A 26,772-nucleotide genomic window follows, 5' to 3' on the forward strand; every position below is an offset into this window, starting at 1 on the left:
AATTTTTGGATGCACCAACTTTTTTTTTCACTCACTAACATTTTTTCCTTAACTTTTTTTTACATTTACCAACTTTTTTGCGTAAAAAATGTTGATAGTTCATCTAAAATGTTAAGATAGTTTGTTGGACTGTTCTTAGCTATTTATTGGGCCGTTATTGGATTATAGATATTTAGTTATCTATATCTCGAAAGATGGATATGATTTCCGGGAGGAAGACAGGCTTGCCGCCTAGCTCCACAGCTAAAACAATCCGGTAACCACGGGGCCGGGAGCTTTGCTGTCGTCAGGGGCGGACCTAGAAATCTAGTAAGGCCCGGGCTGAAACGGTGCATGAGTTTGGTCTGTGCACGAACTGGGCTGATATGGCCTGCTGGGCCTTCTTATCTTAACAGGAGATGACACAAAATGCAGCTGTCCTAAAGGGATGTTTTGGGCTGGACCTGGGCTGGAGCCCCCTAGCCCGGGTCCTGGATCCGCCCCTGGCTGTCGTCCGGTTCGTCATTGCTGGTGACCCGGCGGTCGGTAGCTGGTCAGGGGGAGAAGGAAGAAAAGGATAAGACGGAGGTAAAATTGTCGGCTCATGTGAGTATGAAAGGAAAAATAAAAGGAGAAGATAAATAGTGCGAAGAAACACCTGAATTTAAGAATTTGCTTGGTTCGGTGTCAAAAACTTGCATCAAATAGTGTATTGCGTGCGAATTGAGACTCGAATACTGAAATCGGAGTGCCCTCTCTGCGCCCAAGGAGTAGAAGGGTGATCATGTTTTTGGGAGCGCAATCTGCGCGACTGCTAACTGTGTTTCACTACTTCCAGGCGAAATGATTGTCATTGCACACCACTATTCCCTGGAGGTGCAATTGCATAGTGAATATCTGCACGGTGTCAACTTTTGATCCACTACAACGAACATGCTTGATTATAATGTCGAGTAATAGGCAATAGCATATCCCCTGCTTCAGGGTATTCTTTCATGGACTTCCTAGTCCATGTTTGTTACTACAAATACAATGGATCGTGCTTTAAGCTATTCAGAAGAGCAACTTTACAATTCCCTAATATTTCAGGGTGGCTTTAAGCTATTCAGCTGTAAAATAGTGCAAATTTTCGTGCAAATAATAGCCAAAACATGATCATGTTGCAAGATTGTAACTTCATAAAAATAAGTGATTATGCAACAAAAAAGAAGCCATGTTCCAAAATTTTAGCTTAGTCTATTCAGCAAACATTGCATATGCAATAACTCTCGTGATTATGCAACAAATCTTACCATTATTTTATAGGATTGGAAATGATCAGTAATAGTTGACATGAGTTATCATGCCAATGCTGTCGCGGATAGATCCCCAGTACCCGTAAGGAAGGAAGAAAACGGACTCCTTCTAGGATTCCTATGTAATCCTACTAAGACTCATACCATGTAATTTTACTAGGATTCCTCCTTGTAACCGACTAGTAATCCCACCCTTAGAGTATATAAAGGAGGGCAGAGGTCCATAGATCGGTAGGCCAAGATCTCATAGAACCACAACAGAGGATAAAATCCTCAACACCAAACAACACCCAAGCGCAGAGCGCAATATACAACACCTCAAACAGGACGTAGAGTATTATGCTACTCTGACGACCCGAACCTGTATAAATCTGTGTCTTATGTCCTCGCTTTTACCTTCGAGTTCCAGGTCCGATGATCCCCCACCAACCAATCTACTACCTCGGAATACCCCTCGGTAGGTTGCTGAGTATAAAACACCGACATCTGGCGTGCCCGGTAGGGATTGGGCGAGCTTGAAGGACCTCATCATCAAGATCAATCTACCCGACAAGAAGCAAGTCGCCGAGTCAGATTTCCGAGCAGACAAATTTATGTCAAGACAGAATTGATGCGCTCCGTGTTCCAATCGAAGACCGAGTCGGTTTTCGCCGCAGGTTGCTACGTATAGCTCGTCGATCAAGTCACACGCAGATTGGGGCAAATAATCAAGTCGCTGACGACTACTTTAACTACTCGTCTCGACTAGAAAACTAGTCGAGGGTGATCTACTTCAACTATTCGTCTCGACTAGAAAACTAGTCAAGGGCGGTTTCCACATGATCAACAACTAGTCGGGATCGACTCCGACTAATTAGCTTCATCAACAATCGACACAGCTTCGTCGACAATCGTCCACGAATCAAGCTAAGTCACTTTTTTAATTATTTTATATAAATTTCTGGCTTGTTTTCCGCATGCAGGGTAACGCGTCGACTACTTATTTGTGCACGCCTCTCAATAGGAATTACCCTCTAGAGCTACATTTTGCCAATTATTTCTGGGACATGTTGACCGACAGCCATGGGTTTGGTACACCGAATTAAGGGCTATTGCCACGGGTTTGGTGCACCAAGTTCTGGAAGCTCTGCTACAGGCTTGGTATACCGAATTAGGAGGCTCTGCCACGAAGTTTGGTGCACTGAGTGCTGGAGGTCACAGCGGCTACACCCTAGTGAGGCACAAATCCTATGTGGGGCAAACACGCGCTCTCCTCGCCCAAAGACAGAGAAGTCTCAAAGACTACTTTACGTGCAATCGCGCAGTTTCTTTTTATCACAATGCCGACTACTTATTTTAAATGTCTTCTCTTAGCGGTCATCAATATCCTTGAGCAGAACATACCTTAATTCATGATAGCCTCGGATCTTCTATCATGGCTAAGCGCTAGGACGCGAGACAGAGATCTTTGTAGCAGCAGTGCCAGTATGCATGCACGAGACAAAGATCTCACACGTAGTGGCAATGGCTAACAGGAACTGAGAGCCTAAACATAATAGGCTAACTACTCGGGAGAAATATGATCGAAACAAGAGTATGACATAAAACATTTACATTACATTCATCACTAAATAAATTTCAGTAGTTTCAAATTCTACAAATATGCTATATAATGTATGTATCTCTTTTTGCAGGTCAAGTTTTGGCAACGAATCTCTAGGACGCTTAGCGCACCTCCAATGGCTCCGCTAGCTCCCAGGCTCGGGGGCTAAGCACTAATTACTACTCGGAATATCTCTAGTGGCTCAGCTAGCTTCCAAGCTCGGGGGCTAAGCGCCAAATAACTACTCGATATGGCTCCTACGGCTGACCTAGAGCATAAGCTCGGGGGCTGGACGCCACAAAACTACTCGGATGACGACTTGTGTGAAGACTAAAGACCCTCAGATTGATTAATTAATCATTCCAAGGTTCGGGCGCTGATAAACCCAACAGTTGATTTTTCAAGATGAAAGAAGAAGATTCAAGATTTTATTGACCATCAGCCTGATTCTTCAATTCAACCTAAGGCTCAGGGGCTACTTCATATGGAGTGCGACTTTTGTCGTCCTCCATATCACATTCCAAAGATGAAGATTACAAAATCAAGATGATCAAGGGCTTGAACACACCATAGCCACATGACAGCTTTGAGGAACTTTGTAGATTGAGCTAGACAGAATATTCGAAGAGAACCAAAACTACTCGATAAGGATCTGAAAAGTAGTCGAAGGCTGCTACACTCGACTAGGAAGCACTCGGGGGCTTGTCGGGGATAGATCCCCAGTACCCGCAAGGAAGTAAGAAGACGGACTCCTACTAGGATTTTCTCTATAATCCTCCTAGAACTCATACCATGTAATCCTACTAGGACTCTTCCTTGTAATCGGCTAGTAATCCCGCCCCCTGGAGTATATAAAGAAGGGCAGGGTTCCTAGATCGGTAAGCCAAGACCTCATAGAACCACAACAGAGGATCAAATCCTCGACACCAAACAACACCTAAGCACAGGGCACAATATACAACACCCCAAACAGAACGTAGGGTATTACTCTGGCGGTCCGAACCTGTATAAATCTGTGTCTTGTGTCTTCGCTTTTACCTTCGAGTTTCAGGTCCGACGATCCCCCACCAACCAATCTACTACCTCGGAATACCCCTCGGTAGGTCGCCGAGTATAAAACACCAACAAATGTTGTATCTCATCAAAAGTCAGTAGAAAAGTCCTTGAATTAGCTCCCGACTTGTTTTTGACGTACAACAATTCTTTAGATGCACAGGGTTCCCGTGGTGAGAAGCTGGTATGTAGCTTAGTGGGAGTACACTGCATGTAAGTAATCAAGGCATAACTGAGCAGTGATTTGCCTTTTAAAATACAAGTAATGTGGAGCTAACAGAAACAGAGTGCATGCTCTCATCGCAAGGTCTACAAAAGGCATTTTCTTATTTACATTTAAATGGACGTCCGAAATTTCAGCATGCATGAACAGAAAGGCGACTACGCTCTACAGCAGCAACAGCTTTTGCTTTCCTGATGTGGTTGATTACCAGCTGAGCAGTGGTCTGACTCCTAAGCCTTTAGCAGTTCCTAGACCAGCTAGCACATACCGAAGCAGTTTATTACTTGTTGTTAATATTTGAAGATTCAATTCAGATATTAACTTTTGTAATACGTGGTCATGTACCTGTATCAGTGCACATAATTACGTGAAGGACGAGGAAGAAGGAAATAGTAAGTTGGCCGACACTAGAAATATTCAAATTTCCGGGACGGTAGGAGCCCCTAGAAATCAGCATTTCCAGGAGCGGTCCAGGCTACTTACCGCACCTGGACATCAACTCTGTTTCTAAGGGCGGTTCGGGGCATGATCTGGCCCTGCAAATAGAGTGTCAGGGAGAGCAGCAGCACCTGTTGTCCTTTCCATCCTCTCCTGGAAAAAATAGCGCCGCTCCTACAAATTCTTTTTGTGTGGTAGTGGAGTCTACTTTGGCCCTAAAATGGTACACTCACCTTTACTTCCCCTGCGTCCAACTGGTCTCTTCGTCACCAATAGCCAGGAAGGCCCCAACCTGGCACTTGCCTCTATCTTACGTAGCCTATAAAATGAGATGTATCAATTGCGTTGCTGCATTTTGATGCTCACATGACGGTGAAAATTGGGGCATGTAGATCCGAGCCATTGTTAGCACGAGAAACATGATGGAGGCCGTGACAGTGCTAGACATAGTGCTTACTGCTGAATCTTTTATTAGGAAAGCATCAACATTATACTCTGCACATCTAGAGTGTGATGCTAAGACATTTGATATGTCCAACACTCACTAGAGGGTCATGGTAGGAGGAGGAGGTATCACGACTGCGGTTTTCACGATATTTCAAATATTGGGAAGTTTTCCATATTTGTCCGACACTCACTAGAGGGTCATGTTACTTTTGACATCAATTGTGCGTACTGAACATTTTAAGGCACGACAACATCCATATTTGCTCTCTAGTTAGAGTACACAAAGCGGGTAGCTAAATCATTTTGTGTTTATGTCACGTTTCAGTTTCATAAGGGAAGTACTTTCAATTGTGCTTATGTTAACTTTATGCCATTTCTCCAACATTTCATGACATTGTTGTATTGCATTGGAGAACCGAATGTTGCTCTTGTCACCAGTGTGCATCGTTTAATGTGCATACTCTTGATGTGGTATATGGTGCTTTTTGGGTCAACAAAATCAACTCCTACATACTAAAGGTCTGGAATATACTGTGCTGATAGATACACTAGTAGAGAATCGATCTTCCATCCAGCATAATATGTCTCGGTCATTTTTGAACCTGGGACTAAAGGAGCTTTAGTCCCGGGTCAAACGGCCACCACAGACGGCCACCGATGATAGGAGCTTTAGTCCCGGTTGGTAGAACTAAAGAGCCCCTTTTAGTCCCAGTTGTAACGGCTAGTGGGGACGAGGGAATCTGGTGGGGTGTTTAGTCCCGGTTGGTAACACCAATCGGAACTAAAGGCCATCCATTTAGTCCCGGTTGGAATTGGATGGCCTTTAGTCCCTGTTAACGTTACCAACCATGGGGTCTGCTGAGAGCTGCAATACTGCAGGAAGTACCTGCGTTTCAGGTGTTCACTCTGGTAGTGGTGTAGATTTGGACAGAGCTTTACCATATCGCAACCACCTGACTATAGCTGCAGACTTCCAATGCGTTGATTCCAATTTCCAAAAGTGTAGTGATCTGATTGTGAACGGTGCTATATATGTTGTACAAGTGCACATAACACAGTGAACTTCTGATGAGAGTTTGAAACCTAACTGATTCTAGGCATTTTAAAGTTCTGCTTCTGGCTATTGAAGTTGTGTTTTGTTGGGGGGAGGATTCAATCTGGAGTCATGTCTAAGGTTATCGTAACCAGTGCTAGATGGAACTACCTCTGTTGCATTTCATTAAATCACAAAATTCATAGCATCTCTTTTGGTACTTTTGTGGGATGTTTATCTTAGCGATGAAACAATCTCTTGTGCTGATGCTTTTGTTCTAGTGTGCTTCTGCTGTGACATTATCTTTTCACTGTCTGCTTTATAGGAGCGATTCACTTCCGTTGGATGAAATAGAAGATGTTTACCTCCTTGACTTGGTGGGACCTCCTGGTTTTGGCGAAGATATAGTCCCTAAGGTTGAAAGGTCTGTAAGTATTTGCACTCACTTTTCATATCTGAAGTTCCTTTTTTCTTGGAGTCCTGTTTTTTTAGATTTTTTCATATATCTTGTCCAACGTTAAGTAGTATGGGCGGAGAGTTGGAACTGATTTATGTAAGCAATTGTATTAAAATCACCTCCATTCTCGATTCCTGTTGTGTTGGGGGAGAGGTAATGTCATAATCTAGATAAAATCACAAGTAAACTCAGTTCAGACAGAAAGATTCTGTTCAAAGCTAGCCTTACCAATGTGACCAGTGAGCTTCTGGTGCTACTGTAGCTCAATTGTAAAACACGGTTTTCTGGTGACTGCAGCGGTTTCAAATTGTAGTTTTTTTTGAAAAACAATCACCGGTGGAGAAACGAGCATTAGTCCCTATTGGAAAACCTCATAGATCTCGGTTTTCCCAACCGGGACTGATCATTCAGACCTTTAGTCCCGGTTGGTAGGGTTTTGCGCTAAAAAAATATTAGAAATTTCACGTGAAATATACGCGTGCGCAGTATGTGAGATTCGAACCCACAACCTCAAGCCCCGCACGTAGCTTCCTTATCATCTCACCTACACATCTGACTAAGTAGGAGATGCAAGTCTTTTGTAGTAACTCGTGGGGGACCCTTTACCTTTAGTTCCGGTTGGTATTCCGGGACTAAAATCCTCGGAGGTTTTAGTTCGGATTTGTAACACCAACCAGGAAAGGATTACTTTTAGTCCCGATTGGTATCCACGGACGAGCTTTTTATTGAGGATTATTTTTAGTCTCGGGTTCAGAAATAATCGGGATTCCCGATTTTTGTTGAGGGTGGAAGGTCGTTTTTTCTACTGAATGCACGTCCCATCCTCAAATGTTCACATTTTCTTTAATGCATACGGAGGTTTGTCCAGTGTCATGTCTTCGGCATGTAGCTCAATAGTGATTACCTTACACCATATTCTGTTTTACGAAATCCATCACTCAAAAAACTAAGGCCCCGTTTGGGTCCAAGGAATTGGAATCTATTTAATGGAGTAGGCTAATTTATGTTGGAATGTGGCATTCCACAACTTTCCAAAGTTTAGATATAAGCCTATCTTAAATTCATGGGGTGGGAGATGGAAATTGATTCTATAGATTATGGTTATTAGAATGGAATTCAATTCTTATAGCACGCTCTTAGACTCGCTTCTCTATAGTAGAAGTGCAGCATACAAGTATCTCTCCCATATCACCAACTATAATATACAACTATATTCCACATACAATTATATTAGCTTAATTAATTTGTGTCTAAATTATGATTATTAGGATGGAATTCAATTCCAATGATCCAAACGGGGCCTAAGAGATTTCCATCTAGTTCTTTGTACACATTGCAGTCATTTTTAGCAGTGAGAAGCTGTGAATTTACGTATTGGGTCAGTTTTTTATTAAGTATCCATGCACTCCCTGTTCGTTTGAATACTGATGACACTGAAATGCTTATCCTTTTCAGAGTAACAATTCTAGACCATCATAAGACTGCTTTTGAGACTTTCCGTGGGAATTCCACACTTGGGCAAAATGTGACCAAGGTGATAGACATGCTGCAGAACGGCACATGCGGCCACGCGGGACGGCCGCCACCAAAGACCACTAATCCGAAGCTGCCAGCAGCCACGTGATTTGGGAGAGGTGAATGGGGGAGGATGACGCGCTCCCATCCCTAGCCGCCGCCATGCCCCGCCTAGATCCGGCCGCTTGCGGACCGACCCTCCCTACCGCTGGCCGCTGCTCGCCTGGGCCAGGTGCCTCCGCCATCCTCACCACTCCAGGGGGGGCACACACATCACCGCTCGCCGTCCTCCCGGCGACCCGCATCCGCCAGACTCGCGAGATGAAGAGAAGTGACTGGGAGAGCCTGAGAGGAAGAGTGGAGCCTGGGAGAGGAGTGTGATTTTCGATTTCTAAATGAAATGCAATTTCTAAGTTTCAATTCAAATGAGTGTGATTTCAATTTACAAATGAAATGAGGTTCTAATTAAAAAAAATAAAATGCTTTCCCATAATATCCTTATACCATCTATACTACTAATCTATACTACCTATACTACTGGTGAAGTTTTCAGTAGTATACAATTAATCTGAGCCGTCGGATGTTTTTATACTGATTCTTTTCCAACACTAGTATAGTCTAGTATAAGGCACCGGAAAAGAGCTCTAGGTACGACAGATTAGTAAGACCTCCAAAAGATTTTTTTATGAATATGCATCGTTAATAGACAGAGCACCACTGCATTGTTTATGGGTGATTCTATCAATTATAGTAACTACACTCAAAACAAAGAATCAATCATGGCCATGAAAGTAGGTCAACGATAAGGATAACCTGGAATATCTTTGAAAATTGTGTGTCAAACTTTTAAAAGTTATCAAGTACTCATCCGATTGCGGCTAGTTTTAATTAAAAATTAGTTTGTTTATCATCATTGACCACGGTGAGTCCATAAGTGTAATTTGGACTCCAGAAAGATGAGGTTCATTGAACATGCATGATATATTTCAGATTGTAATATTGGCTGGCTGTAACTGCAAGCAAAAGATGCATGCATTTAATTTTACTAGCAAATTTGCTCGTGCGTTGCAACGGGACACAAAAGCAGCGAAACAACCACAATGGACTAAATTACAATACAAATTTTACACACAAAAAATGAGACAATTCGCACATACCACAGAGCCTATTAGGCTAAGATCAAGTTGCAGGTGCTATTATGTCACACCTTGTACATCAAGGGCAAACTTAAGCGTCAAGTCCCAAACTGTTTTTGTTCAGGCTATTAGTAAAAAAAAATACCCATAGCATATAAAGGTTAAGATACTTCAAGTACCAAAACTGAAATTCCAAAAAAAAAATTGCGCAAAATCTAGGTTTTGTTCCAGTATAATTCCTATAAGCCATGGTGCTGAAGTGTAGCACTTTTACCTAAATTTAATAAGTTGGGCAAGTGCATCAAGGATTTAGTTATATCCTGTATACATCCTTCATCCCCAATAATCAGAAGGGCACAGATTTTGGAGTCCAGTTGACCGGGCACGCAGCTCGATTGGTATGGTTTCTACTACAGTCATATATACCCATTCTTCACGCCCCAATGGTCAGCTGGGAAGAATTGATAGCAGGTTTCAGGGATCAGTCATAGCATAGTTTCTTCTGTCTTGGAAGATTCAGCTCAAACTACAATAAAAAACTTTCCGAAGGCAACGGTAAAGCTGATAGCACTAAATGCAGTCCCCCAATCTAACCAAAGTGATGGCTTAAAACTATAGCATGCGAATGCCACATTTCGAGCCAATGCCAGGAAATTACGTGCCTAAGATCCACATATTTACCTACCTGGAAACTGAATCATAAACCCAAATAGTCAACTCTCCTCATTTCAGTTCAAAACAGGACATCAAGCAAATGAGATCGCCCAGACCTGATACCTTGAATCTCAAGCTCGTTGGCGAACAAATCACACTTTCTCGGCAGGGAATCTAGACCAGAACCATTTCTACATTACCACATTCCCACCGACACCACGAAATCCTACGCGCAAGGGAGCTGAGATCCAAGCTTTGCCTCCCCAGACGCCCCAAATCAACAACCTGCCGCGACCAAATATCAACCGGGACTAAAGAACCCCTTTAGTCCCGGTTGTAAAGGTCAGTGGCCCTCGAAAATCTGGTGGAGTGTGTGCAAAAGCATTTCGGCTCAAATGGACGGTCTCAAGCATTTCTTCTTCATCTTGAAATCGTTCATGTTTTGAACAGGGTATTAAGTACAATATCGGACTGGCAACTGTTCTATTTATATGTAATATGTGCTTAATTACTTTCAAGGATCATACAAAGTCTGATGGAGCTCCAAATGGTTGATGGCTTGTTTGCAGAGTCCGAACCTGGTCAGGTATTTCTAGTAGCATTCAACATTCTATCAATCTAACGAGTTAATCTGAAGTTCATTTTAAAGTACTAATATTGTATCAATCGGAGATAATCTGAAGTCAGCCTGAAGTTCAGTATAGCCTCTGAAAATCGCAGAGAGTAATTGCTGCTAGTTCATGCCCACCCTGAACCTGAAGCAGAGCAAGAAAGCATAATACCACCCTCGGCAACCCTCTGTTGCCGCGCTCTGGCGCTCTGCTTTGTCTTCTTCCTCATCGCAGCGTGAACGCGTCCCGCGATGACTCTTCTCATTGCCTTGTGCCATCACCAGCCGGCGGCCACTATCCCACCTGCCCGCTCGTGGAACGTCACCGCCGGCGGCGGCCTTCAACATCTCCATCCACCACGCTGCCGCGCACGCCGCGCTGAGGCAAGCGCGCATCGTTCCTGGAGCACACACCGTGCGATGGGACGCTGTGGTCGCTGGCCACCGGCCGGCGAACGTGCACGCGAGCCAGGTGCACCGCTTGAAGGCTCCGACAAAGGCTGCGGTGCTCGGTGCCGCCGGTAGCGGCGTCCGGGTGCGACGCGGAGTCCCTCACCATCGATAGCACGCCGTGTTCCTGCGTGCGGCGAGCTACCCGGAGCACACGTCGTGCGATGGGATGCTGTGGTGGCCGGCCACCGGCCGGCAGGCACACGCGAGGCGGCTCAGGCGCGGGCGGGCGAGGCGGTGCGGCCATGGCGGGCGGGCGGGCGGGCGGCCAGGGCCGAGGCGGACGACAGTGCGGAGAGGCAGACGTCAGGCACGGGTGAAAAGGGAGACAGGAAAAAGGGTTGGACCCACCGATCAATACGTTATTTCTACCTATTATTAAACATCAGGCCCACTTCTCATTGATACAAGTTGGACCGAACCAAAAAAAAGTGGACAGAATTCTTCCTCACTTTAATAATATATAGGTATAGATATAGATATAGATTAATATTCCATGTCAAGAGGTGGCTCAATTTGCTCCAAGAATCTCGCTGACCACACGCTTGAGCGCAAGTTCATCCGAGATCATACCCTTGTGCGTTGTGTTGGGGATCAAAATCGACTTGAAGTAAGGCTGATCCGGGTCACCCCCAACCAACCTTTCCAATGCCAACACGGTCTGCAAGTTGATCTGCCCATCGCCATCCCCATTCACCAGTTCAGGCTTGGCAGTGAAGTTACCATCCAAGAACACCAACCTATCAATCGTCGGCACACCAATGCCATTGATACTCGTCATCGGCACGAGCGGCGCCCTGAGGTTCAGTGTCAGCGGCAGCGCCCTTGTTCGGTAGAGCGCCACCTGTTCCTCGGAGAGACCAACCGCCGCAAGGTACTCGACCATGTTGTCGGCCGAGTAGTTCTTGGCTCCGGTGATCACCAGCGGCGTGTCGCCGTACACCTTCGGGGACGGCAGGAGGGAGAACATGCTGGCGAAGCTCCTGTTCCCGTACGTCAGCACGGTGCCCGGCAACGACGGAGGGCTGAGCGTGTCGAAGGCGAGGGGCCACATGTTCAACGGCGAGCCGCCGACGCCGAGGCAGAGCATGACCAAGTGCTTGACGTACCTCCTGCGCCATGCCAGCGGGCTCCGGTCGAGGAACACCATGGTGAACAGGCCGCCCATGCTGTGCGTCACGAGGATGACCGGCTTGTTCCCGTTCCTTTCGCTCGCGCGCTCGACGAGGAGCTTCAGGCTTGAGCTGAAGTCGGAGAACACCTCCGACGACAAGCCGGCAGCGGCCGGCGCATACCGAAAGTCGTACGGGGCGCCGAACAGGTTGGCTCCCTCCACATAGCCGACCCCTTCCAGTGCATCGACGAGCCCTTCCATGCAGACGTTCCTGAGGATGATGAAATGTTACGTTGTTTCATTGATCCCCTTGAAAATTTCGACATGGTGTGTGCACACATGCTTAGCTTACTTCCGGGCAGGATCGTCGAAGCGAAAGCTGCGGGTGGTGCCAAAGGCCACGACGCGAGTCTTGACGCCAGGCAAGTTGCGGTAGTCGCCGGCGACGGGGTCGTACACCAGCCGGAGCTGGTCGGCGTAGCACGGCAGGAGGGAGGGGTCCTCCTGCAGCGCCGTGAAGTTCTCCCACAGCCGGAACCACCCGCGCCCCTGCTTGGGTATGCCGCAGGCAGGGGTCGGAGGCTCGTACTCGTCGGTGAGCCGCGCGTCAAGCTGGCCGCAGGTGTTGCCCGGCACCAGAACGACCGGGTGGAGGCTGGGCGTGGCATCCTGTGCAAGAGACGGTGCGCCAACGAAGAAGAATGTGGCAATCAGGAGGGCAACAAGGGGCAGGATATGGTGCTGCTGCTGCAACTCCATTTGGGAGAGTTGAATTTGTTGGGTAGCTAATGGAGAAGATGATGCATTGATCGGATTATATTCTTTCGTCATCTGTTCTGGGGAGTTATCTTATATGATGATATGACAGCTGGTTCTCTTGTGTGTATACGCCAGAACCAGATACAGATGGCGTGATGTGCATGATGCACAGAGTTATTAAGTTGACAATCATGATGGAAGTAAAAGTTGTTTAGGACTTTAGATTAATCTTTCGTGAAGCGAACACGGCTCTCTCCAGTTTCAAATTAGTTTGGTTGACTTCAGTGGCTGAAATTTCATCACATATCAGCAAAAACATTAGTAAGTACTCCCCGGTGGGCCACCATGTACATCACGCCGTCGTCGTCGGCAGCTCCGGCGGCGCCATCAGCAGGTGCCGCCGCCGCCAGCGCCGTGGACCGGGACAGCCGGACATCGTAGACGAGCGACTCGAGGTGCGCGGCGACGTGCTCCTTCCGGACGCCCAGGCTCTCGAGGATCATCTCCTGCACCGTGCGCTCCATCTCCAGCATCTCCTTGACAAACGCGTCCATCGTGCCACTGCACACCAGATCGATGGTCAGTAGCATAAACATGATCGACATTTTACGGATTCAGATGGATTTGATCGCGATTATAATACCGAAAGGCAGTGTTCCCGGCCGGCCAGAGGAGGCCGGCGAAGGCGCGGACGTTGGCGGCGTCGCTGGCATCGGAGACGCGCATGCTCTCGAGGCCAGGGGCCTTGCCGGGGCCGGCCCTATGTAGCCACCGATATGGCCGGACAGCGACCCCTGCTTCACCGCGAGAGGGAGCGAGAAGAGCTCCGGCATCGCGACGCCGAACAGGTCACGCCGGAGCTCGCCGCCGAGCGCGTCGTGCGCGACCACGACGCAACCGAGGGTCTCCATCGAGGAGGCCACTGCGGTCTGGGCTTCCGCCCAGCCGGGGCCGGCGGTCGGAGGCCATGGAGGTCGACGATGTTCAGCCCCGCGCGCCACGGCTTCTCGGACCCGACCTCGCCGGTGTCCATGCTCTCTCGGCTTGGTGGTGATTGGTGATCGACCTTGTATACAGTATACGGTTCAGCCGTGTGTTGTGTCACTTCCTATAAGTTTTCATCATCATGTATACGTCAAAGTAAAAGTTAGAAAATGGCAAAATAGGCATTTTAGTCATGAACTTTGCACCGAGGTCAAGTTTATCCCACAACTTCTATATTGGCCAATCTAGTCCCTCAACTATTATTTTTGATCAAACTCATCATTTGTGCTGATATGGAGCTCCATATTAGCATGAAACTTGAATCTGTTCATGGGTTCGCAGAAACCGGGAACCAACCCGCACCCAACCCTGCTGGACTCGTCAATCCGGTTCCTAACATGGGTTGGACCCGTACCCGCGTCGATCCAGATGAAGGAAGCGGGGTCAGCTGGTTTGTGGGTTGTAACCCGTCAAAACCCGTTAAAACACCACACGCATACCGCAGACAGGGTGAGGGGTCATCGAGGGGGAAAGAAAGGGCGGCGGCGACGACGACGACAAAGATGCCGTGCGACACCGTCGCTCAAGGCCTTGAGCTGGAGGCCGCGCTGGCGGCTGAGGCAGCATGGCAGCTGCGGGAAGCTGTTTCCTCGATGGCTGCGTCCCACGATATGGACGTGGACTCCCCGCAGTTGCTCGCCACGGAGCCGGGCGACGATGGGTCAGCTCTCGATCCGAACAAGGTCGTCTTCATCTCTTGTTGTGTCGCTGGTTTTGATTCTTTCTTGCCATGTCTTCTCTGTGTTTCGTGGATTGCCTTCAGATTTGAACCCTAGCTCAGATCGAGATTTAGATTCAATCTCTGCATCTAGAATGTCCCTTGCTAACTTGTTGTTTCAGATGCATACATTTGCCTTGCAGAGATATTAGACAAGGGAGCTAGTATTAAGTTAGTATCTGTTGATCCGGTGTCTCAAATGCTGAGTCCTCGTTACCTGAATGGAGTAGTAGAATGCAATAATATACCAGTTGTGTTCAAAGACAGAGAGTTTCAGAGTTTCAGGCCCCAATGGCCTGGATTATTGATTGTCTGATGACCTGCATTGGTAACTGAAAGAGGACTTAGTTTCACTGGTGTTCATTTACAGATGGCTTAGTTTCACTAGTGTTAGACATATTTTTGTTTATTAACTGGCTGTTCGTTTTGTTTATTTTTGTTTATTAACTGGATGGAAATACCTTTAAGTACTATGCACGCAGTAGCTCTAAACTGTTTTCTGACTATCAGAGATAGTGTCCAATCTTTGGAGACCAATCTTTGAGACACTATCAGAGATCGTGTCCAGCTAATAACTGTTGTCATCTTTTAATCTACCTGGATCTATTTCAGGATGGTGAAGACCAATCTTTGGAGGTACCTGCTACAAGACCCTTTGAAGATAGCAGTGAGAGATTGAATAGGTTAATTGCTATGCAGAAAAGGTTATCAGAAGCAACTAGGGAAGCATTGCCAACTCAAGTGAGAAAGAGAATAAGACTAACTTCAGCAGTTAATACATCAAATGTTCAGTCAGCTAGCTCTCCTACTCCAGTTTCTCCTGTTCACAAGAGAAATAAAAGAACCGGTTCAAAAAAATCACTTGTTTGGAAGCATTTCAGTACGGGATTAAGAGGTCAACATCCTATTGCGACATGCAGATATTGTGGTCAAGAATATAATTGTGATCCATCAACTCATGGGACAAGCACCTTATGGAACCACTTAAGGATATTATGCCCCCAGCAACCACTAAAGGGTCAGGAGTTGCAAAGGAAGAACCAAGGAACACCCAAGCATTCTTACAGCATTGAAGACTGTCGCAAAGCACTTGCTGAGATGGTATTGATTGATGAAATGCCCTTCACAACTGTTGAGGGTGAAGGGTTCAAAAGATATTCTAAAGTGTTACAACCGAGATTTGACCTCCCCTCTAGAGTCACAGTAGCAAGGGACTGCATGCAGAGATATTTTGAAGAAAAACCCAAGTTGAAGAAAGTATTGAAGAATAAAAGAATTTGCCTAACAACGGACACTTGGACTTCTAAGCAAAATTTATGCTATATGTGTCTCACTGGACATTGGATTGATGATGAATGGAAGCTGCAAAAACGGATCCTTAATTTCTGTTCAGTAGCAGACCACAAAGGAGAGACACTTGGCAAAAGGGTTGAAGAATGTTTATTGGACTGGGGCATTGACCGTCTATTCACAGTGACAGTTGATAATGCATCTTCTAATGATAAGCTAATTCGATACTTGAAGGGTGTATGCAAGAATTGGCAAGGAGTCGTGCTAAATAACAAATTTCTACATGTGAGGTGTTGTGCCCATATTGTTAATCTGGTTGTGAAGAGCGGACTTGAAGAACATAATGAGTCTATTGAGAAAATCAGAATAGCAGTAAAATTTGTGAGATCTTCACCGTCAAGACTGAAGGTATTCAAGAAATGTGCAGAATTGGAGAAAATTTCAAGCAAAAGCCTTTTAACCTTAGATCTAGAGACCAGGTGGAACTCTACCTTTCTAATGTTGGAGAGTGCAGAAAAGTTTGAGAGAGCTTTTGCAAGACTAGAAAAGGAGTACATGCCATTCAAAGCATACTTCCCAAACAAAGATCCACCCAATACAGACGATTGGCGAATAGCAAGGCGCATATTGTGCTTCTTGAAACTATTTGAAAAGGTCACCACTCGTCTGTCCGCTTCACTGCATGTAACATCAAGCATTGTTTTTCATGATATAATGCTGATGCGTGCAAAACTAATTGAGATTGCTGGAGGAGAGGACCAGATGTTGTCTTCAATGGCAGATCACATGAAACTAAAATTTCAGAAGTATTGGGAAGAAGAAGGCAATCTGAACTACTTGTTATTCATTGTTGTCATCTTAGATCCCAGGTATAAGCTTTAGTATCTGAAATTCTGCTTAGACATTCTGTATGGACCATATGAGGGCAAGGAATTAGCTGAGAAGATTGAATCAACTCTTGATGAATTGTTCTGTTGGTATATTAAAACTGTTAATGCCTCTTCTAGCAACAGAGGTTCAAATCAAGCTCCAATTCACATAAGTGTAGATGAAGAGGATGAAGAGAACCCATGGGACATGCTAGCATCTCAATTTGAGCAACACATGGAAGAGATTGAGAGTGAACCAAATGATTCAGAATTAACAAGATATCTAGCTGAGAAGCGTGAGAAGAGGGCTAAAGAGTTTGACATACTGGAGTATTGGAAAATGAGCTCAAATAAGTATCCTGTACTGTCGCTCTTGGCAAAGGATGTGCTAGCTATTCCTACTTCCACAGTGCCTTCGGAGTCAGCTTTTAGCACGGGTGGACGCATTATAGATCCACTTCGCTGTAGCCTATCGACTAGCACAGTCGAAGCTTTAATCTGTGCACAAAGCTGGCTTCATACATCTCATAGCAAAGTAAGTGCAAGAGAGGCTGCTGAAGAGGTTCAGACATATGAGGAGATTAGAGAAGGTAAAGTTTTTCATAGTTCCGTAGAAACGCCACCTTAAGTCTGTTAAAGTTGCTCACAACATTCTATTCCTTTTTATACAGAGTTTCTTTCAAAGGACCGCACAGATAATCAACATTGCATTGGTACGTTCCTTTATCTGTGACTTTTGCTCCTTTGTTCCATTGCTCCATTGCATTAGTATGTAACTTAAACTTTTGCTGCAGATTTAACTGAGTTGGAAGCATAGCAATTTCTGAAAAGGAGCCTACTATGTTTGTGACAAGGTCTGGTGATTGTCTGTAGCAGGATGGATGGTTCACTTTTTTAGATGTGCAGCAATGCTTATCTGATTGCTTACTAATCGGCAGAGTTTCACTGAGTTTGAAGCAGTAAGGTATTCATGAACCTACACAAAGTGGCTGCTTCTTGGTGTGACAAATACTAATCGGCAGCGGCAGATGCTTATTATTGCTTGTTTTTGGGATGTACAGAACAGTAGCTTCTGAATCATGCTGCAACTGGCAGTAGCTAAATTATGACCAATTGCGGTTCTTGTTCCATTAATCCTGATCATGCTGATAGGAAATATGTTCAATTATCTCAGTCTAATACTTTGCTTATTTTTCTATTCGTTACACAGTATCTTTACACAGCATAATACTTTGCTTCATTAGATCCGTATACATAGCATCTGTAGGCACCAGGCAAGCGGATCTCTGTAGCAGTCCCTCTACCTAATAACCAGCGTAACCCAGCCAAACCAGCCATACCAACCCGCACCTACGGTTCTGCTAGCTGTTAGCAAGCCGTACAAAACCAGCCCAGCCCGCACCAGCAAGTTGCATCTTGGTTTGGTTTGGAAACAAACCAGGAAACCGGAAAACCGGACCATGAACAGGGTTGATGAAACTATTGCTAAAAGTCTTTTATACCCTTGCTCCTTCTTTCCCTCTTCAAATTCCACCGTTAGAAGTGCAATAACTGTATGATCCAAAATAAATATAAGTATATATATATGTTTATCAAGAGAGTATGAATATATATGTGGAGCATGTATGCTATACCATAAGTACGTGAGCACATGTCAATTTCAATGCGTACATACACTAAATTGTATATATACCAAAATAATATGAGTACATACTTATTTTATTACATACATTTTACATATCAAATTCGTATGAACACAAGCATGACTTAAAGAGCATGAGTAGATACATTTTTAGAAATCATATTTTGTGTTAGTTAAAAAGATGTTGTTGTGTGTATGTATTAACGGAGTATGACCACATACATCTTTGACCTACAAGAGCTAAGGGCAAAAGTGACTTTTTCGCATTAGTGTCATGCTAATATAGAGCACCACATTAGCATAAGGATGAGTTTGACCTAAAATAAAAGTTAAGGGACTAAATTGGTCAATCTCAAAGTTAAGGACGAACTTGACCGTGCAAAGTTCAAGGACCACAATACCTATTTTGCCTTGGAAAATAACCCCTGAGGACTCTGGTAATACGATGCATTTGTCCTCCTTCCCTTCTTTATCATTTTTTCGGCACCATGTGGCCACCATGTTGTCAGTCTAATTCCGGTCGAGCTGCAGGCACAAATGTGTCTTAAGTGCAACACTCTGTATATACTCCCTCCTTCCTCCTTTCCAAATCGTTTTAGCTTTTCTAGGTTCATAGATATTATTATACATCTAGATATAGTTAAAATGATCTATGATTTGGAACGGAAGCAGTTGTTGAATTGAACTTTCAACTTCCTGTGTGTCTGTCTGTATCAGAAACGACAGAAGGGTCTATAATGTATTACTCCTGATCCAGTCCTAATCTTATGGCTCCACATAAGGACAAACCCTGTGTTTGAATTTTTATAAAGTGCAGTGCTACTACCATGACACTGTTTCTTGGCATCCGGATATTCGATCGGATTTCGGATCATTAGACCATTCTATGGTGTTTTTTCCTTAAAAACACCATCAACAGACTGTTGCATAGATGTGTAAAGTGCGCAAAGAGCCCAATACGGGAAAATTCCAGTGATTTATGTGATTAATCCTCAACTATTGTACTTCTCGGTTTCAAATTTTGCTCATTTCAGCTTTGTCATTAATCAAACCTCTTTAACTTTAAGTAAGCTTATAGAAAAAATATACCAATTTTCACAATACCAAATAAATGCATTGTCAATATAGTTATTTACTAAACTCTAGAAATAGCTATATTTTAGGGAGGGGGGGGGGGAGTAATTTGGTGTTGGTATGTAAAAAAAATCAGTCAAAATTTAGATAAGTTTGACTGAGAATAAAACTAAAGTGATCCATAATCTAAAACGCAAGTTGTATAACACATTCTATTTTAATTTAGGTATACCACGTATAGGCATTTGGAGGACAGAGGAGCTCAACCGACACAGCTTATACGTGTCCCAAGATGGTGCATCATCAACATTCAACAAATGAAGTATACAACAATCCGTGGTAAGGATTATATAAGCTAACCACCAATCAAATATTTAGCCGCAGCCGGCAATTTGGCGTCATGCATAGCTACTTCCAGGTCGTACTAGATAAACTTCGTGGCACAATAATTGCATGTATGCTTTACTTGTGTGACCATTAGTAAAGTGACATTGTCTATAAAGAACAGTCGGTTGGCTTTAAATAAAGTTATATATTTTAAAAGAGAAGAAATCTTCCCTGGGCTAGAAAGATAATTGGTAGGGGATTTTTCCTTTGAATGCTACCTGGCAAATTAGTTTGTTGTAGCAACAAAGGATGTTTTCAAAGATTCTCCCATGGAGCCAATTAATGTTTGCAAAGCAACTCTATCGTGAGTACAACCAAACATCATCCCATATATGCTAGATTATGGGCTACTAAATTATATAAGTTTGTTTCCCTCCTAAAATATATATACTAGATTATAGTCCAAGGATAGTATGGTAAAGATCATCTTGAAATCACTTTAGGACTACAAATAATCTGAAACTAATAAGAATGGTGCGCCATGCGCGCCTCTATGAAAAGTATTAAGAATTGTCCACCTCTCCCCATCAGCTTAAGCTTTTGGGTTGAACTGGTTGGTGCATGCAACTAAATATTAACCTAAAGCATTTACTGTGTCAAAAGTACGATTGTACCAACATATTGAATTAAATCAAGATATAAATAAAATCAAAAAATTAATTGACAATATGTGGACTTAATTGCACTGTAAATTAGCTATACTTTATGTTATATACTATTTCAAGTGTCGTATAATAATTTTCTTACCTGTGAATTCACCGGTTTTCCGATGTTTAACATATGTTGCGTTGGCGCATGGTTGGGATAGAAAAAATAAAAAGCAAAATTGGTTATAAATAATTAGAATAATTTTGCAAAATTATATTTATTTAAAGAAAGAAAATTGAAAAGATAGCTAGAAGATAACGGTACAATGACGCATCATAAAAAGAAAATAAGAACCATAAGACAGCATTTTATTTGAAGAAACAAAATGAAAAAATAGTATAACACATGGGTCCCACCAGCTCCGGCGGCTCGCGTCGGTGAACGCGCGAAGTGGGCAGAGGTGCGTCGTTCACACGCGACGCGCAGGGAAGAGCAGGGGACACAAGCAGAGCAGAGAGTTCTTGAGTTTTTTTTATTAACTTGCGGGACCCTCAACAGTGCTAGTGCGTCTGAAATGGCGCCGATCCCAGGAAGATTAGTATAGGCAGCAGATAAGCAAAGCTAGATTATTTCAAATTATGTGTGATCCTAGAGTCATCATAAAGTAGTCTTCTATCATAGTACCAATAACCCATAAACTAGCTTATATAAATACACGGAGCAACAGCTCGATATCCTAAAACCTTAACCAACAAAATCCCATCCAAACTTCACAAGAGAAGACCACGACTGCCTCGTTGTATACATCCCAAGGTGTATCAATTCAGATGATTTATGAAGGTAGTACACATTACCTCATTCAAAGATTCGGAAGGCCCCATTTGGTTCTAAGATTTCAGATCGGATTGAATTGATCCTCAGATTTAGAGTCTGTTTGTTTGAACTGCAGTTTTTGTTGGTTTTTTATTGAAAAACTAACAATAATTTTTAGAAAATAATTTTACTTTTCTAGACTCAGAAAGCTATGAAAAGTTTAGAAAGCTGAGCTTCTCAGCTTTCGATATAAACTCAGTTTTTCTTGACTTCTAGTTTTTCAGAAAGCTGCACAAAAAGTTCGTTATTTGTTTGAACTTCTGCCTTTTCAAAACTGTCAAACAAACAGACCCTTAAATATGATGACAATTGTATGGCCTTCAAATTTTTCTTTGTTTGTTTGCCAAATAATTTCTTCCGTAGAAATAAGATAGTTGCTCTGAATCTAACTCATGCTTGTGATTCCGTCCGTTGTAATTTGTCAACCAGTAGAATCGATCACATTGGGCTCTAATTGCAGTCAATTTTCAGTGAATCGACAAAGCTTTCGCTTAGGCCGAACTACTGTGAGTCATCGATTCTCGGCCCAATTCGGGAGGCCAGATGGGCCAAAAACAACTGTTCTTCTTTTCTCCATCGCTTCTTCCTCCTCTTTCGAAAAATTCCTCGTGCTCCCCTATCCGGTTATCCCTCCGGAACCTCCCCGCCGCATTTCGTCGCCATGGTCGCGCTCTCCTCCATCTCCCCCTTGCTCCCCGCGCACCAGCTCGCCCCCGTCCACCCCCGCCGTCTCCTTCCCACTAATCCCACCGCGAAGCCCCTCCCCCTTTCCCACGTCGTCCGCTGCGCCGCCACAACCGAGGCGGAGCGCCCGGGACCCCCGCCGCTCCCGCCACCGAGGCTGGTCCGCTGCCCTGCCCTCGACCGCCAGGCGGCGCGCGCCAGCCGCCTCCGCTTCGCGCGCAAGCTCCTCACCCTCCTCCTCTCCAAGCCCCGCCATTTCCTCCCGCTCCGCGTGCTCCACCGATGCCGCCGCTTCCTCGGCCTCCCGCGCCGCCGCCGCCCGCTCATCCCCATGGTCCTCCGCTACCCAGCCCTCTTCCGCCTCTTCCAGGCGCCCACGTCACTCCCGCTCTCACCGTCCCTCTCCACCCTCGCCGTCGGGCTCACCCCCGCCGCCGAGGCTCTCGCCGCCGACCTCGCCGCGCTCCGCGCTACCAGCGCCGGCGCCGACGCGCTCGCGGACAAGGTACACCGGCTCCTCCTCATGACCCCGCGCCGGAGCATTCCGGTGAACAGGCTCGTCCACATCGCCCCCGACCTCGGCCTCGCCATGGACTTCCGCGCCACGCTCTGCCCCCGCCACCCCGACCTATTCGCCCTCGTCAACACTTCATACGGCCACGCGCTCCAGCTCGCCGACCCGCCACCGCCTCCTCCGCCGCCGCTCCCGCCTCTCCGCCCCGCTGCGCCACCCGATCGACTCATCGACCGGCCGCGGAGATTCCCCCACCTCCCGCTCCGTCGGGGGCTCAATCTCCGCCGCGCGCACCGGGATTACCTCCTGCGGTTCCATAGCCTTCCCGAGGTGTCCCCGTTCGAGCCACTTGATCAGGGCGCCACTCTGGAGATGTTGGAGCGGCGGGCGTGTGCTGTGGTGCGGGAGGTTTTGGCGATGACGGTGGAGAAGCGGACGCTGGTGGACAACCTCACGCACTTCAGGAAAGACTTTGGGTTGCCGAACCGGCTGCGCGCCTTGCTGGTGCGACATCCAGAGCTGTTCTATGTCAGTGTGAACGGGGTGCGGCACTCGGTGTTCCTTCTGGAGGCATTTGATGATGATGGCAGGCTCCTAGTGGAGGATGAACTGTTGGTTGGAAGGGATAGGCTGGAGGAGCTTGTGCGGGAGGGAAAGCGAATGAGACGTGCTCGGAAGAAAGGCGTTCTCAAGTTTGATGGTGACAGTGATGAGGATGAAGATGACAGCGAGGCTGTAGAGGATGGTTTATTAGATGTGGATGATGAGTTTGGGGACTTGTTTGAGGATGGTATCATTGGGGACGATTGGGAGCAGGTGGGCGATGAAGGTGGGAGTGAGGTGGATGAAGAGCATGACGCTGAATCGGATGCGATGGAAGAGTTTTGGGTGAAGAAAGCTGTGGCTGAAGGGTTAGTTAATAGTAGCAATGATCAGGATGTTTGGTGAAGTATATTGAATTGTGAGAGTTTACTCAGGATGCTATCAAGGACCCAGATTCTCAAATTTTCTCTTCTCAGCATGTATAACCAGAAGAAATAGCAGGTAGCCTTGTCTCTTGGACCTCCTGGTCCCATGTGCTTCCCATTACTAGGTAAGAAAGGATGCACTGTATTGATTCTGGTTATGCATGCTCATTTTCAAATTTCAATTTGCACGATGAAAATGTTGCTAATTTATGGGGACAGTGTTGAGGATGGAGATGAGGATGATGGTTCTTTACAGGTGGATGATGAGTTTGGGGACTTGTGTCATTGGGGATGAATGGGAGGAGGTGGAAGTGAGGCAGATGGCGAGTATGATGCTGAATCGGATGCAATGGAATAGTTTTGAGTCAAGAAAGCTGTGGCTCAAGGACTTTGGTTGATGATGGCAACGAGCAGGATGTTTGGTGAGGTGTATCAGCTTGTGCGACTTTGCTCAGGATGTTAATGAGATCCGAGAAATTCTGAAATGTGCTTTCTCAGAAATTGCACATAATCCACAAGAAGCATCAGTACATAACCTGGTATCTTGGCCCTCTTGGTCCCATTTGCTGCCTGTTGATAGGTAAGGAAGTATACACTATTCAGTTGATTCCTGCTATGTGTGCTCATTTTCAATTTGCACAAAAAACTATATTATAGAGGGGTATAGGCATAGGTTAAGAGAATTTGTTGCACAGCTTGGTTTGTAATCTTAGGTTGCTGCTATGTGGAAGTAGGTTGAATATGGACGCTTGATCGGCTGCTTAGTGACTATAACAGAGATGGTAAACTTTCTTGGGTAGTTTTAAATAATAGGAGGTGAGAGGGTAGTTATGTTGTTGTTAGTTGGTACTTGTGATGTCTACCAATTAAATTGCATCTCAAAAATGAATTTTCAGATTATGTGTATATTTTGTTGCTTAACATGCACTGACAGGAAATTGTGGTTATCGTGTAGCTTGCATGTAACAAGTACCATTATGAGCATTTCCAACTTTTATGGTGAAAGTTCTTACCAAACTGCGAACACCATATTAAAGTCTTCTGGTAAATTCTAGTGGGCCCCATTTCATTTTCCCTGTTAATTGTGTTAGTCATCCATGTTACAATGCTTCAGGATCCTAAATATTTAATTTATAAATGCTGTGTTGGTGAAGACCTACTGGACAATCCACCTTATGTTTCTTTAGAATTTAACTCTTGAGCTAGCATTGGAGCACCTACCCTAGAACAGCAATCAACTTAAAACAGAAAGGCTCAGTGCAGCAAAACCACAAAAACTATGGAACTAGACTGCCATGTTTCTGTTGTGAAAGTAAAACCCCCTAGGACAAGCTAGCCATCTGGCTCCCTGAAAAAACAATGTTTTGAGAGTCATCCGGCTAGTCAGCAAAGGAAGTGGATGCGTAGGAATGTAAACAAAAATAGAGCATGCCACGTTTTCTTAGAGACTCTTTAAAGAGAAGTGAATGTATTGTGCACAATAAACATTTGAATTGATTTGGCTGGAGAGAATTATATTGGTAAAATGTAGAAATTAGAAGTCCAGTTCTACTTGTAACTTTCAGCAACTTCTGTTGTTTTGCATGCATGGAACTTATTACCTCATGAGAAACCATTCAACATGAATGCTGAAAAACTATTCTTTATGAATGGCTCTGTCAAATACTACAGAGATTTTAGATATTCATGAGTACAGATGTTCAATTCAACACTCATCAGTTGGACTTTCAAAAACTTATTGATCTCTTGTATCTCAGCTTTTGTTGATAAGGAAGTCATGTCATGTCTTTTCATATGGATTGACTTGGGTTAGATGGAATAACAGGAAGAACTGGCTACTCGCCCTCCCTCTGAAGCTCTCACTGTTTTTTACGGTTCTTCTTGCTTGATTACAACTGTTGGTGTTGCTAGGCTTTTATAACCAGCCTCCTAAAGATAGATGCTAACCGACGCAACAAAGCAAATCTAATCTAAACAAACTTATCTCCTAACAAGCTTATCTTTCTAACAAAACAAATCTAAAATATACTAAGGATAAGTTCCGCCAGCTAGTTGATGCTGCTGCCATGCTGGTGGCCCTCGGCCAAGGCTCACGCCCATAACATCCTTATATAAATTTTATATAAAAATTGCATGGCAGTTTTTGAAATTAATGAAACTTGCCTCCATCTTAATATTTTTTTGTTGAAATATTTTTGTTATTTTAGTGTTTTCCTCTCCTTCCCCATTCTTCTTTTTTTTCTCGAACCTTCGCCCCTTCTTAAAGTCATGTCCTGGTTACTTACTACGAAGTTCTATGCATAATAAACATTTACACCCAACAGTATCACTCGATTTGATGTACTGCGTAGAAGGATTAAAGACCTTCCATGTCAGCAAGAGTATGGGGCTCATACACATTGTGCGCTACATCTTTTGCAAGATTTAGCAAACTATCTGCTCCACTTGCTATATGTACAACTGTACTATTTTCCTCCATTTTTTGTTATTTCATTGTACAGTTGCAATGCTACGGAAATCTTGCAATGTATTTCTTCGATTAAATATTTCTCCTACTGAACATTTAGGTTTGAGATTGTGGATGATGTGTTTCCGAAGGTTTCTCATTTTTGACATGGCCAAAATGCTAACTGAGGATGTTGCATGCAGTATGTACCGTTGATCCGTTGATCTCGGAAGTTCAATGCTAACTCTGGCTTGTATGCACTGGCACTTCGTGAATATGAAGGTATAGAAACCCACACGTTTATGATTCATAACTTTGCTAGTTTCTTTTGTCGTCTTAAGTTACATCTATGTTAGTTTGGATCTTGCCCAATTCAGATATTACAGAGAGGCCTTATGTTGTTTTATGGCTAATTGTAGTGCAGGCACTAAGCCAATCCAGATAAATGCATGGGTTTTTTTATATTCTTTTCCCTTTTGAGATTCCATGGGTTTTGTCAAAGATTTCAGAGCTTTAAGCATGTCATTTCTGTAAATAATATACTATGCAGGTTGCTTTATTTTCGCTCTTGGTTTCCCACTTTCATTTGTAAATAAAAGCCATTATGGAAGTGAAATTAGAACAATAAATGTGACTGTTCTGAGGATATGCTTTAGAAGAGTATAGCTGGTTCGCCAAATAGATGGAATTGTCATCACATAAAAATGATGGAATTGCCTAATATGAAATACATTTCCTCGTGTTAAGTTGAATATAAATGTTCTTGAATTCTGAAGTAGATGATTTCCTGAACTTCCCACTAGGGAACACCCCCGTGTGACCATCGGGTTCTATAAGCTATAATATGTACCTATTTTGATTTGCCAAAATTTTCTGCTATCATAATGTTTTGAAGTGCCTTTTGTGCTGTGGTTCACCCCAAAATAATAA

General features: G+C 44.5%; 2 protein-coding genes across 6 annotated transcripts; one reads left to right on the forward strand and one right to left on the reverse strand.

Moving 5' to 3' along the window:
* Positions 1-11,228: 11,228 nt before the first annotated feature.
* Positions 11,229-13,231, reverse strand: LOC117865149 (lecithin-cholesterol acyltransferase-like 1). Its single transcript, XM_034749273.2, has 2 exons — positions 12,339-13,231; positions 11,229-12,257 (listed from the first exon to the last, which is right to left on the reverse strand). Exons 1-2 carry the CDS (start codon positions 12,815-12,817, stop codon positions 11,384-11,386), a joined length of 1,353 nt encoding a protein of 450 aa, XP_034605164.1. The 5' UTR covers positions 12,818-13,231; the 3' UTR covers positions 11,229-11,383.
* An 8,592-nt stretch (positions 13,232-21,823) lies between these two features.
* LOC117864401 (protein WHAT'S THIS FACTOR 1, chloroplastic) lies at positions 21,824-26,488 on the forward strand. Of its 5 annotated transcripts, XM_034748505.2 has the most exons (3): positions 21,824-23,976; positions 26,046-26,124; positions 26,267-26,488. In XM_034748505.2, the coding sequence occupies exon 1, from the start codon at positions 21,892-21,894 to the stop codon at positions 23,374-23,376; it is 1,485 nt and encodes a 494-aa protein (XP_034604396.1). In that variant the 5' UTR covers positions 21,824-21,891; the 3' UTR covers positions 23,377-23,976; positions 26,046-26,124; positions 26,267-26,488. The 5 variants fall into 5 exon arrangements, with proteins under 5 accessions (XP_034604396.1, XP_034604392.1, XP_034604395.1 ...); XM_034748501.2 differs by having other exon boundaries at positions 24,352-26,488; XM_034748504.2 differs by having other exon boundaries at positions 25,964-26,488.
* The last annotated feature ends 284 nt before the right edge of the window (positions 26,489-26,772 follow it).

This window comes from Setaria viridis, chromosome 7, assembly GCF_005286985.2.
Source record: "Setaria viridis chromosome 7, Setaria_viridis_v4.0, whole genome shotgun sequence".
NCBI lineage: Eukaryota > Viridiplantae > Streptophyta > Magnoliopsida > Poales > Poaceae > Setaria > Setaria viridis.

Bases quoted from the DNA above. Each gene is read 5' to 3' on its own strand.
- LOC117865149 (XM_034749273.2), bottom strand. From the start codon at position 12,817: ATGACGAAAGAATATAATCCGATCAATGCATCATCTTCTCCATTAGCT. The intron at 12,258-12,338 runs GTAAGCTAAGCA...CATCATCCTCAG, and splicing joins TTCGACGATCCTGCCCGGAA to GAACGTCTGCATGGAAGGGC.
- LOC117864401 (XM_034748501.2), top strand. From the start codon at position 21,892: ATGGTCGCGCTCTCCTCCATCTCCCCCTTGCTCCCCGCGCACCAGCTC.